The following is a 15,212-nucleotide window of genomic DNA, read 5'->3' as shown; positions in this document are numbered from 1 at the left end:
TTCTACATTTTGCTTCTTCAGCACAGAAACTTCTACAAGGTGCAAAGAAAGCTGTTTTAGTAGCTCTTTATCATAATTGTGAATTATAGTTACATTTGGCCATCAAAATGCTTGTTGGAAAGCTTCAGAGTACCGCATGGTCAGAAGAAATGTCTAAATTGCACTTCAGTTCCACTTGAAAGATGACATCATACTAACAAATATCTTTATTATAGACTAAGCTTCAAGAAAAGGTCTTTTCCTTGCCTTGCTGAAATGCTCTAAACATTTATGTCACTGCACTATATATATGTACTATATATATCTATAATATGTATGTATATATGTATATGGTCAGCTACTGGGACACAGAAAAGTTGGCTTGCACCTCAAAGCTAATATCCAGTATAGTCAGATGATAAGCAATTAGTTGTGGGAAGTACAATAGCATATTTCTTTGGAAAAAAGATTTTATATGAAAAGCTTTTGATCATATTAGTTTCATTAAGATAGAATATAAATCATAAAATGTTATAAACATTGTGAACCACCTTAATATGAAAAATGAACAGTAATAATATATTTATTTCCATTAAAATAGCAACTTCTTAATTATGGCCGTTTAAGTTTCGCCCAACACTTTTCGTGTAATTAACCCTTTAATAACTTTGTAAAATCATTTCTATCCTAGACAATTTCCAAATTTTAAAGTATCATCCTCTTTTCAAATGACAATAAAGTTATCGTAAAGAAGTAACTTGACTTTTAACTTCCAAATTGCATATAATAACCTCACAGATTATTCTAGGACTTCACAACTGATTTATTTATTTAAAGTCATTTCATCCTGTGTATTTAGGCTCTGGGCTTTTGTGCTTCTAAAATGATCTATAGAGTTTAACATTTCAAATGGAGATTTTACATGTGTAACCACGGGCACTATACTGAATATTCTGGGAGTTCAATTGTGATTCATTGTCTAAACTATGTTCATAAATATTGCCATAGTAACTTGAGGTCATCTCAGAAGAATGAATAACTAAAAGGGGAAATAGTTTCCAGGAGAGACCCTACTAAACCACACCCCAGAAGAAAAAAGAAAAAACGCTAACGATTTTCCAAACTCTCATCAATGACTTCCAAGCCTATGCAGTTCATGAACTTTGTTTTACTTAATTTTCTAATGCCTACATGTCCCTTCCTTTTAAAAATTGTGAATAGGTCATCACTAGGGTTGGACTCCATACCAAAATAGCAAGGGCCTGGACTAGGAAATAGTAGAAAGTTAGTGTGTTGGGAGCTAATCATAAAAGAGCAACAAATGAACTTAAATGCCAGTGGGTCCAGAACAGCTATCATTAAATAGAAGTTATCTTTGGCTGTCCTACCAGCTTGGTCTTTCCCTCCCCCACTTTTGTTACTACTGCAGGATTGGCCCAGGGCCAGTGCAATCGACATGATACCTTAGTGCCATCTACAGGCTATTATCGACATTCAAATTTTGTGACAACAGACAGGCATCAGTGAAATAAATTAGACAGCACTGCATTTAAATCTTTATTAACAAGGAATTATTAGACCTCAGAAAAACTAATTCTGGATTTGGTTGAAATATGAGTTTCTCAGCCTCTTAATCCCTCTTCATATGGCATATTTCACAGTTTAAAATGAGTTATGACAGATCACTTATGCATTCCTAAGATGAGAGAATATTTACAATGGATTCATTCTTTTCGCAATAAATCAGTTATATTAAGAGAGAAGAAAACATTCTTTTTTCTTTTTTTAAAGAGTATTTTACCACTGCAGACACTGAAAATCTTTCTGTTAAAGACCCAACTTACTATATTACAATAAAATAATTTGAAATCAAAGAGATGACTTTCTATATGGCTTAGTTGCTTTCTATCAACCATCATGTGCTTCATCACTGATGTAAATTTAATACTCTCATTAAAAAAATTAACCCCTTTCTTAACCACAGCTCCGATGTAATTGGCATCAGACCTTCAAATGTCACTGAATACTTGAGATTTGAAGGTGACTTATTAGATCAAAAGGTAATATGACATTCTTGAAGCAGGCAATTTGGAAACCCCAGGAGCAAAATTTGGAATAGCAGAATGGGTTTTTTTTCCTTCTTCATCTTCTTCCTCAAACATTATCTTGGGACATTTTGAAATAATTTCCTCTTTTCATCTTTTGCCATTTGAAGGGAACTGGGAGGTTAAATAATTCTCAGAACTCAGAAATTTCAAAGCTGTGCTAAAAATTCTTGACTGAGCCCCAGTGGAATAGAAAAGGGGTCAAGTTTTTTTTCACGCCCCCCCACCCCCATCTTCTTTTATAACTAAGCTAAAGTTAGACCAAAACAATAGACACACTGGCACGTTAATACTGGTTGACTGGGCACTTGTATGCAGTACTTAGAGACCAGTAAAAGTGCTCGTTTACCTGTCTGGTGTGTAAGGGACCCTTTGTCTTGAAGCCTCCTTGCGAACTGCACTCTGAGGCACTGAAGTGGTCTGAACTAGTGGAGGAGCGTTTGGAAAGGGTGTCACAGCCCCCGACAAAGGTGTTGTCCAAAGGGAGCTCCTGAATCACGTGGTGCTTTTTCACAGACACTGGAGTGTCTGGTTTGAGATGAAAAGCAGGCTGTGGAGAGGCAGATTTGTAGTGCTTGGCCAGGTCAGGGCTGTTAGGCTTGAAGGTGGTGGGAGGTGCGGGACCCCAGTCAAATCTTCCAATGCTCTGCTCCTCCAGTTCAGCTGGCAGACTGATTGTCCCATTGATAGGTTCGTGCACTGCATCGTCAGGTTTGGACTCTTCGATGGTCACGAAGTTCAGCAGAGAGCTCTTGGGAGACTTTCTTTTCTTTCTCTTCTTCTTCTTATTTTGTTTGTTCTCCTGGTTGGGGGACATCCACTCGGCACCTTGCTTGCTCCTCTGGGCGGCCTTGAATCGCGAGGCGTGGCGACAGCGCACCAGCACGGTGACAAAGATGACCACGATCACCACCATGGCCCCTGCCACGACAGCGATCATGATGGTGAGATAGTCCTCGTTCTGGTAGGGTTGGCTACTATCCCCTATGTTCCTGTCCAAAGGTGTCTCCATAGTCCTGCGGATCAAGTCGTAGATGTAGGAGGCGTTCCCGGCCGTGTCGTTGACGTACAGAAATACCAGCACGAGTGTGTGCAGAGACTTGGGGTAACCCAGGTCACTGATGTTGACCACCAGACGGTGCAGGCCCACGTCGGTGGGGGCCGGCTTTTCTTCCAGGGTGATGTTACCCGTGACGGGATCGATCCGAAATAACCCTTTGTTGTTCCCACTGACTATGGTATACTTGAGTTCTGCATTCATCCCCGTGTCAATGTCCACGGCAAACACTTCGGCCACCACGGACCCAGGAATGGCCGAGAGGGGCACCAACTTAAAAGAAGTATTGGACGGTGGAGAGATGACAACCGGGCTGTTGTCATTGACATCCATGACATTGATGGTGACTTTTGCAGTGGAGGAACGAGGCGGCTGGCCCCCATCCGTGGCTTTGACATCAAATGTGTAAGAACTCTGCTGTTCCCGGTCGAAGGACACATTGGACTTGATCACGCCGGAGTAGGGATCCAACACAAAATTCTCATTGTCATTTAGAATAGAAAGAGTCACCGCTTTATTCTCCCCGGCATCTGCGTCTGTCACTGTGATCACACCCACAGTACTATACTTTGGCAGATTCTCAGACACAAAAAATTGAAAATGGTTATGAGTAAACTTGGGGCTATTGTCATTCTCGTCTAGAACTGTCACTATCACAGCCGCTTGGCTTTGCAGGGGAGGCGTCCCATTGTCCCTGGCAGTCACTGTAAAAATGAATCGTTCTTGCTCCTCTCTGTCAAAGACTCTGGAGGCTGTCAAAACTCCGGTCTTTCGGTCCAGATCAAAGAAGGAGGCATTGGGTCCAAGCTGATAAACAATGTCTGCATTTTTCCCGCTATCGTCATCAGTGGCACTAATCGTTGTTAAGTATAACCCACGTCGGTTGTTTTCAGAAACTGACAGCTCAATTACAGGCTGGTTGAAAATTGGTGGGTTGTCATTTTCATCTTCAAGCTTAACCCTTACTAGGGCAGTCTGATTCAAGCTGGGCTTCCCAGAATCAGAGGCAACGATTTTAAAGCTGAATTCTTTGGTGCCCTCATAGTCCAACAAGGAAGAGGTCTCTAACAAATACTGGTTGTCATAGACTGCCTTCAGATGAAAGGGAACCTCTCTCTCAATAAAACAGATCACTTTGCCATTCACATCTGTGTCCTTATCTGAAACTGTAATGAGGGCAATCTTTGTATTGACAGGATCTTTCTCAGATAAATACACCGTGCCATTGATGGGACTTATAATGTACCTGAGGTCGATGTTAGGAGGGTTATCGTTTACATCAGTGACATTGATGGTAACCGTGGCTCGGGCAGGAGTGGAGCTGCCATCACTGGCCAGTACTGTCACTTTGTGAATGGCTGTCTCTTCCCTGTCTAAGGACCTCTGAACTGTAATCAGCCCACTAGTGTTATTTAAAGCAAAGAGTCTTTTGGTTGCAGGGGCTACCTGGGCACCAAACACGTATCGGATTTCAGCATTGCTCCCAATGTCTGCATCAGTAGCATGGAGCTGAATCACAGAGGTCCCCACAGGGGCGTTCTCTGGAATATGCACCTCCACTTGACCCTCCTTAAACACGGGCCGGTTGTCATTTACATCACTTACTGTGACCTGCAGTATGGCTGTGCTGGATTTCTGTGGAGTGCCTCCATCCTCCACTTTGATTTTCATCACATAGGTATCCTTCTGTTCTCTGTCCAAGTTCTGCTGAACAATCAATTGCGGCCACTTCTCTCCTTCTGGAGTTTCCACAATATCCAGTCCAAACACACTCTGCCCATTTAGCAGTTCATAATGCTGTACACCATTGAAACCTGTGTCCGGATCTGTTGCTGATGGGATTGGGAAGCGGCTGTTGATCAAAGTGTTCTCAGGGATGGAAATATTGATGACAGGAGATGGAAACATGGGGGCATTATCATTGGTATCCTTGACGATGATCTTGATTTTGATCAGCCGGAAAAAGTCATTGGGGAGGATCACCACCTCCAGTTCAAAGAAACACTCATTCTCCTCGGCGTAAGCAGCTCCAGCACAGAGTTTCTCTCGGTCTATTCTATTAGAGGTGGTGAAAATCTCCCCAGTGCTGCTGGATACTTTCACCAAAGGGGCATCTCCAGCTTTAGAAACCAGTCTGTAGACAAGGCTGGCACTGGTCCCTGTGGCAGCATTGATGTGAGAAATGTTCAGATCCTTTGGTATGTTTCCTATGGGTACATTTTCAGGCAATTCTTCTCTAATCGTATAAATAAGTTCTTGAGCTATTGCAGAATCCAGCCTTAAACAGGCAATCAGAGCAGCCAACAGGTAAAAATCCCTCAGGTCCATGATAGTGTATTTATTTTCCTTCTCTGGAATTTAGGGTTTAAAGGTCCCCACTGAGGAAGGACACATAAATGGCCAGTGGAAGTGTGCATGGACTGGAGGATTACATCTCATCATTTATCTGGAGACAGCCACTGTCAACACAATTGTACAGACAACATTATTCTTTAGTACACTGAATCACAGTCACACACACACACACACATACACACAAACACACAATCCCACCACTTTTTTTTTCATTGCCTATTAGTAAACATGGCAGTTTGCTCTGCCACTGTTTTCAAGTTAACTCTGGGTTTAAAACACAGAATACCCTCTGTTACATTTGGCCAGGAAAAAAAATGAAATCAGCTACTCTTACACTATAAACAGCAGCAGCTGGGTTCACCTGTATATCTCCATGCTGTTTTATTTTAAGACACTCTTTATTTGAAAACATGCATTCTTGTTCTCCTTTTCCCCTCCCCCATCTTACTCACCCCCTGGCCTCTAACAGGCCTCCCACAGTTTTTGGAGGTGTAAGTGAAAACCCTTAAGTATCTAGATATGGTTCCTGCTAATTGCTTTGGCACATGTCAGTTGTGATGTGTTTTGTTTTTTTTTCCTCTGCCATACTGAGTCATCTCTTTTTTCTACAATGACTCTCTCTCTCTCTCTCTCTCTCTCTCTCTCTCTCTCTCTCTCTCTCTCTCTCTCTCCTCTGAGTTATAATACAGTCTCATTGGAAAAGGAGCATTGGACATAGAGCAGCAGCAGCAGCAGCAGCAGAAGGAAGCAGAAGCAATGCTCACTGGCCACTACACACTCTACTGCTTCAAAGCACAATAGCCAGACTTCAAATTTCCTACTCAAAGCCTACATTTCTTCATAGTGTCAAATAATCCTTACTAGGGCTTAAAAGCACATGGAAACTTTTAAGATAAATAATAATAACAACAATAACCACCACCACAATAATAATAATATACAATCCCTTGCCCTAGAGAGAAAAGAAGAGAGTGCTGAGATCCACATGAAACGCAGCAGCTAACATTCCCGTGTAATCTCACAACATTTTCTACTGAGAATTGAAAAAAAAAAAAAAAGAAGAAATGCACTTCGATCCTCAACCCTGCTCTCTGCTTAAAATCTCATTTAACATTGGCTACACGTAAATACTGCAACCCAAAAACGCACGCAAAACGGGTTCTGCTCAGATGCCTCCTTAACTGCAGTTTCAATGGGTGCAAAGCTCCAGGCAGCTACTTGTGTAGGACTGGGCAGTTCCCAGGCTCCGGTCTTATCTGCATTAGGCTGCCCAGTAGCGGATACCCGCGATTAGTTCCAGCAGAGTGGTGCAGGTGGGGATGCAGATACAGCCCCGAAGGTGAGCTCTGCCTCAACCGTCTACCCAATTAGGAGCAGAGCACCCCTCGTCTACACTGACTGACGACATAGCTACACACAGAATTCACCATTGTGCATGCGAAACTTTACACTTACGTGAGTTGCCTCAACCTTTCTCCTTTCCCGGTTTGCTGCAGTTCAGAGGGATTTGTTCCAACCCATTGAAAGCCATGCATCTGGTAGCACCAGTTTGGGGGAGAAATTCACGAAGCAGCCAAACGTTTCCTCCTTGTAAAATGTGTAGCTTCTGGCTGGCAAATTAGCAACTCCCGGAGAACAAATTCACAGATTTGTCGTTAGTCATTCTCTCCAACGTTTCTCCTCTCTGTTACCCAGTGGGTCTGGTATTTCAAATCACACCACCTCCAGGCGCACTTCTTCAGCTCATGAGTATTTTCCACAGCATCAGGCGTACCATTCCCATCGGATGTCAATACTGCTTAAGTCTCTAACTTCTTTGTAGGAGACGTCAGAGTTGGGGTGATGGTGATATGCTGGCAGCTTTCCAGGGTCACAGTACCCCCGTTTCCCCTGACCAGTTCCTAAACGGTTATCTGTGGGGAGCTTCAGAGACTCCAAGAAGCTCCTTCCCGTCTCGCCTGCTCTCCCTCTCTCCCTTCTCCTCTGCCCCCCACCTCTCTCCACTCTCTCTCTTTCTCCTCTCTTCTCTCTGCTCTCTGAACTGAATTTCTTGATATAACTCTCAATAAGCCCAGAGGGAGGGCGTGACGACTCAAGCCACGCCTCCTGGGTTCTGATTGGTCCGCATCTTGCGGTGCGGGCGGGCGCACCCGGCGGGAGGGAGGGGGGAAGCGCAATACAAGGCTGTGACTGTCTCCCCGCCGCCCGTCCTCAGACACCCCCCACCCCCCCCACCTCCGCCCCTCACCCCCAGCGGCAACCACGAAAACCCGGAGATCTCATCCTGGTCTCCCGGGGGAGCCGGGTTCCGGGACACGCACTGAGCATGCCCGCCACAGTCCAGCGGGGAGGAGCCGGGCTGCGAACCGCCGAGCTCTGTAGTCCGGCTAACCGGGACGGCGATGCGGGCGGTGCATGCGGGCGGACGCGCGTTCCGGGAACGGAGGTCGCCGCCGCGGGCCGATTGGGGTCAGACGTGCGCGCGCACACACTCACACGCGCACACACACTCAACACGTACCCTCCCCGCCTCCTCCGCAGCTTGTTTCGGAGTGCACGTTTATGATTGCCATGTGTCGGGGCCCAAATGCACTGATGGGAGAGACGCAAAGTCACACGAGAGAGCGCGCGCGCACGCATACACAAACACACGAGCATACACACCCCTCCCGATCCGTGGGGACCCCCGCCGGCGGACCCCGGGGCGCACGGAACCCTCTGCGGACCCCGCGCGCACTTACGGCGTACACGCCACCCTCCCCAACGTCGTCCAGGAGAACGCCCCAGGCGCGTAGCTCAAGGTGGGGCAGCGGATTATTATATTTTATTTCCTCCCCAAGAAGATGGGGGGAAAACGTGCATCTGGAGGACACTTCCTCCGAGAGCAGGGCCGGGGACACGGCGCTGGGATTGGAAAAAAGTTGCTGTAACTGCTAGGATCCGCGATTCAACCGTAGCCAGGCGGCGAAGCCTGGGATCTCGGGGTCCCCTTTCTGCTCCTGCCTGCCGGTGAGCCGGGAACTCAGGGCTCCCCAGCCCGTCCCCCACCAGCCCCCGACGCGCAGCCGCTGCCCCACTCGCCTCCCCAGCCCGCCCTGGCCAACTCCGCTACCCAGAGGCTGGGAGGAGTCGCGGGCCTCGGGGCGCCGGGCTGCGAACACTTGCTTCCCCCTCGGCGCTCTCCGCCGCCAGGCTGCCCTTCCCCGGGTTTCCTTTCTCCCAGGCAGCCCTGTCATGGATGTTCAGACATTTCCTACTTTTCAGACAAGATTCAGACAGCACGACTCCCAGAAGGGCGAAGCTCTTATTTCTGTACAACTGGTCCCCGAAGCCCTGGCCCGCCTTGATTGATCTTTTTAAAAATCCGTGAACCGCAGAGGTTTGCACACTTACAAACCGACCGGGCCAGAGTAAAGTTGGAGATACTGACATTAACAGATCACTTGGGACACACACACACACACACACACACACACACACACACACACACACACTTTACTGAATGCCTTATAAAGATTATCTGAGAAGGCCTTAATACATGATTTAATTTCTCTCCCCCCCCCCCCCCGCCATCCGCCCTCCCTCTGGGCGCCCTATAGTTTCAAACCATTGCAAAGCTGTGCACCGGTGGTGCTGGCTTGTTTCGAACATCTCTTGTTCAGGATTATAGTGTTTTTCTGCTTACATATAATATTTATTTTTGGATGGTTAAATTCGAAGTGGAAAATAAAAAGAAAGCACCAGTCAAGCCTGTTAAGTTATTCATTGCATAGTTATTTAACTTGTTCGACATCCTGATTTTCTCACATGAATTTGTAAACCCCACCTCTTTTTTTCTGCCAACTTTTACTTGGGCGAATATTTCACAGGGAAATTACATTATGTAGAGGTGTACTAGAAAATATATTATTCCTTTATATATGCTATATATGTTCATGTTTTTCACTTGCAGTTAATAAGCTTATGGCATTTTATGTGGTGACATAGCTACTACAGAAGTATATGATTAGAATATACACAACGTTAAAAATTAAATAGGAAAAATCCCAATAGGAAAGTATTAAATCTACAATAATTTGAACAAAAAGATTATTCACTCATCCAGGTGAATGAACACTTTGCCAGTCAAAAATATGTACAGTTGAAGATAGTATACTGTTGTTCCAATAATCACCCTTACCATGCTCTGAACAAACGAGACATTATTCTGATACATTTACAGTAAACACAGCAGCAAAACCACTTTCCAGTTAATTTCATGAACACCAGTTATAGTTTAATAATACCATATCTATTTCATAGTCATGTAGTCACTCACATAGCTTAGCCATAATTATTTGACATCATTATTAAGCAAAATTGCTTGTTTGCTGGAGGATAGCTGTATTTGCTAGCATAGCACACTATCACCTCCAGGCTCATGAATGAAATATTAATATGAGCACCGGGGAAGGTGAGGAGAGAGAAAAGAATCACATGATTAAACGTCTGATCATTAGATGTCAATTAAAGAAAACCAAAGGTCAAAGCCACAGAATGATAAATGTCTAGATATCTTTTTCCCCAAGGAGATGAAATGTAATGAAGAAATGGAGCTACTTCCTTGCATTATTCTATCCTGTATTTATTTAGACTAGCTAAATTATTGATATTCCTTAACTGTATCAGTTTTATAATCTGAATGCTAAAAGAGTAGGGACATTTTCCCTATTGCATTCCAGCTGCTTTCTACAGCGAGAAACATTATTAGAGATTCTTGTTAATATTCTTAGAAGAAAATTAAATAAAAGGGTCATATTCTTAACTCCTTCCTACTCTGATATAAGATTTTTTTCCAAAACACTACAAAAATCATCCACCTAAGTAGAACTATTCACAATCTATCATGGTTTTACTATGCATTTACAACTTTTATCTGTACAATTATTTCTTTTAGTGTTAGAACATAACTTTGCAATTTAATTTTGTATTTTTCTTGCTTTTGTTAGTGCACTTATAATATAAATTAAATTCCCAGTCATTTTACTTTCTGTGTAGATATTCTGATAGACATATTAGACTTTTAGATCTTTTTAATTAACACTTGCTCATTTTTTGTCACTTTTGCATAGATTCTTTCTTAGGAATTTCAGTGCTCTCATGTGTATTGTTAAGAGAATTAGTACATTAGTAATCATACCATCTGAGAAATAGTGAAATTGTCTCCATTTTCTCTGATAGTTAAATAAGTCGGATGATGCTTGCAAGCTTTGACCATTTAACTAAAGGTGAAAAATGACATTGCAGATTTATACAGAATGAGCTATTGCATTAATGACATTATTTTATATTCCAAATTTAATATAGTATACAATTTATATATTATCCAATATTTTTCACACAATGACACTTAAAAATCTGAATTATCAAGCATTTCCATTTGTTTTTTGGATTCTCATCTATGATTTTCTAGTTACCACTTAGCATTTTGAAATTTTCAAATGTTACATTTCACTTTAACAAAGATGAAAGGGATCAAACATCCTCTTCAAAGACTTGAAGATTAATAGTTCTAACTTTTATAAACTAGTTTTATATGCTAAAATTAAAAATAAAACACGTTTCTGTACCATACATCTTAAGTTTTTTCAATCGAGATATTTTATTATGTCTAGTAGACATTAATCAATCCTTCATTGAATCTCCTAGGTCACAGCAGGTATTGCCGGCATAATTGTCCCGTTTTCACACACACACAAAATGAGTGGATTTTTGTACTCTTGGGAGGAGGGTACATTGTGTTAAAAATGCTAAGGGTTATATGTATTATCACTTTTCAAAAAATGACAATGTGGAATTTTAACACCAGAAGAAGAAATTAACACCTTTTAAGGCTGTGCAAACAAGCAAAGTATAGTAAGCTTCTTAAGTAATTCTTTTACCTCACTACTTATTATTAGCTCTTTCCTTTTGTAATTCATTTTACTTTTTTGTGAAAGTAAAATCTAGTCCAAGATAATCAAATCAGAGGCAGACAGGTGACAACCTTCATTCTCCCTAAATGACTGAGCTAAATTTATACCAATTTGCTATGTTTTTTTTTTATGAGTGACAATGATTATAGATGTCAGGTTTGTAGCTCTAACACCTATTTCAATATAAACTGACATTTTCCAGTGCCACTATTGTGTCATAATTACTACATGAAGAAAATAGTGAATTCTCAAATTTTATTATTGATTATGTAAGATTTCTGATTATATATAGACAGAGCTTTGAGAAAAAAACATGTTCTGGCAGGCCTTAAGGCAATCATCTAAGAAAATATGGAAACAATTTTTGTGGTAGTAAACACATATATGTAGATATTTATATAATTTTAAGCTGAAATAATTAAAGTTGCATAATTCATATGAAATATATGAGACATTTTCCCTTTGAACATGTATAATGTTCTTTTACCTTGGTAAATACAGTGAGATTAAATACCACGTATTTCCAGGCACTGTCTAGCTAATTAAGAGGCTGAGATCTGAGGATTGTCAGCCAGCCCAGGGCAGGATAGTCCTGAGACTCTGATCTCCAATTAACCACCAGAAAACAGGAAGTGATGCTGTGGCTCAAGTGGGAGAGCTCTAGCCTTGAGCTGAAGAGCTCAGGGACAGTGCACAGGCCCAGAGTTCAAGGTTCATGGCCAAAAAAAAAGTATTATAAAATGAAATCTCATTTACATAACTGAAAGATGTTTGCAGAAGATAGAGGGAAACAGGCTCATGATTTGGGAGAATCCCTCCTCACACAAAAAATTTAGACAATAAAAATGTTGAGACAGATTTTCAAGCACAACAGCACTTGACTAAACATAATTTAAAAAATAGTTTTTAAGGCTTCAATATTTAAATATAGCACAGTTTTTTTAAAAAATGCACATTTCCTCCTCATTCATAAGCATATGTTGTTGAAAACAGCACATCATAATACCTGATGTGACAGCCTGTTGGGAAACTCTACTCCCCTATCCCCCACCATTGTTTCAGTAGTTTCAGTTTTTCTTTTAAAAATAAACTCACATGATTTTTCTTCTGGAAGCCCAATTTGTTATATAATATGCACATAAATAGAGTCCCTAATATAGGACAGGATGGGTAAGCCTCATTTTTTTCTCATACCGTCTCCTCTTAGGAACCAAATTACAAGCACAATTCTCTTCTAATTGAATTGTTGACTTTGTAGGCCATGCTTATCTTTGTATCACTGATAAGTCCAAAGGCTTGGCAAAGCTGGAGCCCAGCCCTTAATAGATACTGTTGTATTGTGTCTGGGACTTAAGTCATTAACAATCTGCCTACAAACTTGGTGTGTTTGTATATGTTTCAGCACCTATGTTTGCAGAGATTTTTGCAATGAAAATCTCATCCTGGGTTATATACTAAGATAGACATTTAAAATGTCCTAAAATGCACATCATGTATCATTTCTGCTTGAATGGACACCCCTGCATACAGATTGCTGAAACATATTCTGAAAACTATGAAAAGGGCCTCACAAAAATGTCTTGGCTGTGAGAAATATGAGTGATCAGCTTTAAAATATTCAGTGGTAGACTGTTACCCCTCCCTCCGAGTGCCACAGAAACAAATAGTTAAATAATAATATAAGCCAAGATACGAAACCTGAAATGCTTATTTAAAAAGTAATATAAGAACTTGGCATGTAGTTTATTTATAGGGCATCTGCTGAGTATTGCCTAGGACCTATGTTTCAATCATAGCGCCACCATCATTACCAACAAAAAAGTATAGTTTATAAGGAAATTTAATTAATAAATGTTCCTTGAGAAAAAACACCACTTGGACATGAGAAGAGAAACAGGCACTTGTTATAAGTATTTTGGAAAGATTATAAGTATTTCTACATCTCAAAAATATTCATGTATTGTGGTGATTGTAGAGAGTAAATAGGTATCATATTTTATATCCACAGCATAACTGTAAATGTATTTGTTTAATTTCTTCAAGATAGAACTATACCAGTAGCTTTAGTGTTAAATGGCTGTACTAGAAGAAAATGATGGGACTATTTTAAAGTAATGATTGTACTTCAAATTTTTAAGAGACTGTGTTTTCAAAAATGTGTCAGGCAAAAAAGACAATTCATATGAAAATAAATAGACATGAAAATTGGCATTGTGTGGTTTGCAAACCACGCAATGAGATAAATTCTTCTTTACAAATTTATTAATTTTTAAAAGCCTATTTAAAAGTCATATTACATGAAAATAAACAAAAAATCCTTTATGTTGAAAACAATTCACACAATCAGTACAAATATGTATAATATCTCAGGTATAATTTTGCTGACTAATTCCTTTTAATTTTTATATATCAGTGTAGACTTTCTTTTCTATTAAAATGCCACTGCTTTGATAATACCCATTAGGTGTAAGTTGTAGATTACAATTTTTTTCTCGTGCATTTAAGTCAGTAATTTGACTAGTAGCAAGTGTTTAATATGTGTAAATATTCTAGCAGCCTAGTAGCTTGCAAATAGCATCAGTCCAGCATTATTCCTGAATCAGTATGATCAGGCTAATTTCTCCATGACTTAAATGACAATTTGTTAACAATTAACTTTGTTCTATTTCCTCTTTCTCAAACTTCAATAAAGATCATCCAGTGATGATGTTAACTTTAAACACAGATCTGATAGATAAGCTCTCCGTATGGCTCAAGCCCAGTATTTCTAAGTTTCCCGGGGAACAATGATAGTTCAGACCTACAGATCATATGCCAGGAAATTACAAGGAATCTTGTACACAAAGTATCATGTCTTAGAAGTTGAAATTAAAAGCAAAATTAGAACTTTGGAGAAATAATTATACTTAGTGATTAATCATGTATTTTTGAACCCCTTGAAACATACTATGTATATAACCTATACTGGTCTGGAGCTCCTAATCCTATTGATTTTTAGACAGCTCAGATCTAGGAATTCATGCACTATTTGTGTAGTTTTGATTGAGATTGCCTTCTTCCTCACGAAGAAGAGATGTGCAGCATTCTTCTATATGTTAGTGTCTTAGGATATTTGTTCTACATGAAGGAAAGTATCTGAGCAGTGCTTAGAAAAGGCATTAAGGGCACAGAAGATCCTCATTGGAAATGCCTTCCCCCCACTTTCCACTTACTTGCCTATAAACATAGAAGTTATAATCAGAGGGTGAGATCTCATCCTATCATGCTGAGCAAAGATGGATTAACTGTAGTCTGCAATTTCCATTTATCGTGCCCTTTATGAAGACACAAGAACTAACACTGGATGATTGATCCTATTCACAAATAAAGTTTGGATCTATGAAAGCATTCCAGAAGCAACTAGTTATGCAGTGAACAATAAATGTAATATAATTCAGGTGACTAAATGCAATTTTATATCAGAATACCAATGGAAAGTTGAAGGGTGGGGGAAAAGATGAAGAAGGGTGGGGGAAAAGATGAAGAAACATGGTGAAGTAAAAAATAGAACCATGTGGTATATATACATAGTATAGATGATGTGGTTGTAATTCAAATTGTGGTCCAGCAATATCCTCAACACTATTTCTGAAAAACTATGATAGTGGTTTTTAATTATTCCTTTTTGTGTGTATGTGTACTAGAGCTAAAGCTTGAATTCAGGACATTTCTTCAGTTTCGTCTCATATTGGTGGTACTCTATGACTTAGGCTGAGCCTCCAC

General features: G+C 40.7%; 1 protein-coding gene across 7 annotated transcripts in view; it reads right to left on the bottom strand.

The window, feature by feature from the left end:
- Pcdh9 (protocadherin 9) overlaps positions 1 to 7,677 on the bottom strand; it is an 832,893-nt gene extending 825,216 nt beyond the window's left edge. For all 7 annotated transcript variants that reach the window (XM_090342050.1, XM_090342054.1, XM_090342051.1 and 4 more), the window contains exons 1-2: positions 6,952 to 7,677; positions 2,434 to 5,600 (exon numbers count right to left, since the gene is read on the bottom strand). In XM_090342050.1, coding sequence (XP_090198176.1) covers positions 2,434 to 5,469 — 3,036 coding nt within the window. In that variant the 5' untranslated portion in view covers positions 5,470 to 5,600; positions 6,952 to 7,677. The remainder of the gene's footprint in view (positions 1 to 2,433; positions 5,601 to 6,951) is intronic.
- Positions 7,678 to 15,212: the final 7,535 nt, after the last annotated feature.

The sequence above is a fragment of the Megascapheus bottae genome, chromosome 11 (genome assembly GCF_031878675.1).
Source record: "Megascapheus bottae isolate mThoBot1 chromosome 11, mThoBot2.hap1, whole genome shotgun sequence".
Classification (NCBI taxonomy): Eukaryota; Metazoa; Chordata; class Mammalia; order Rodentia; family Geomyidae; genus Megascapheus; species Megascapheus bottae.
The sequence above is the reverse complement of the archived record's forward strand: the minus strand, read 5'-3'. Positions and strand labels throughout refer to the sequence as shown.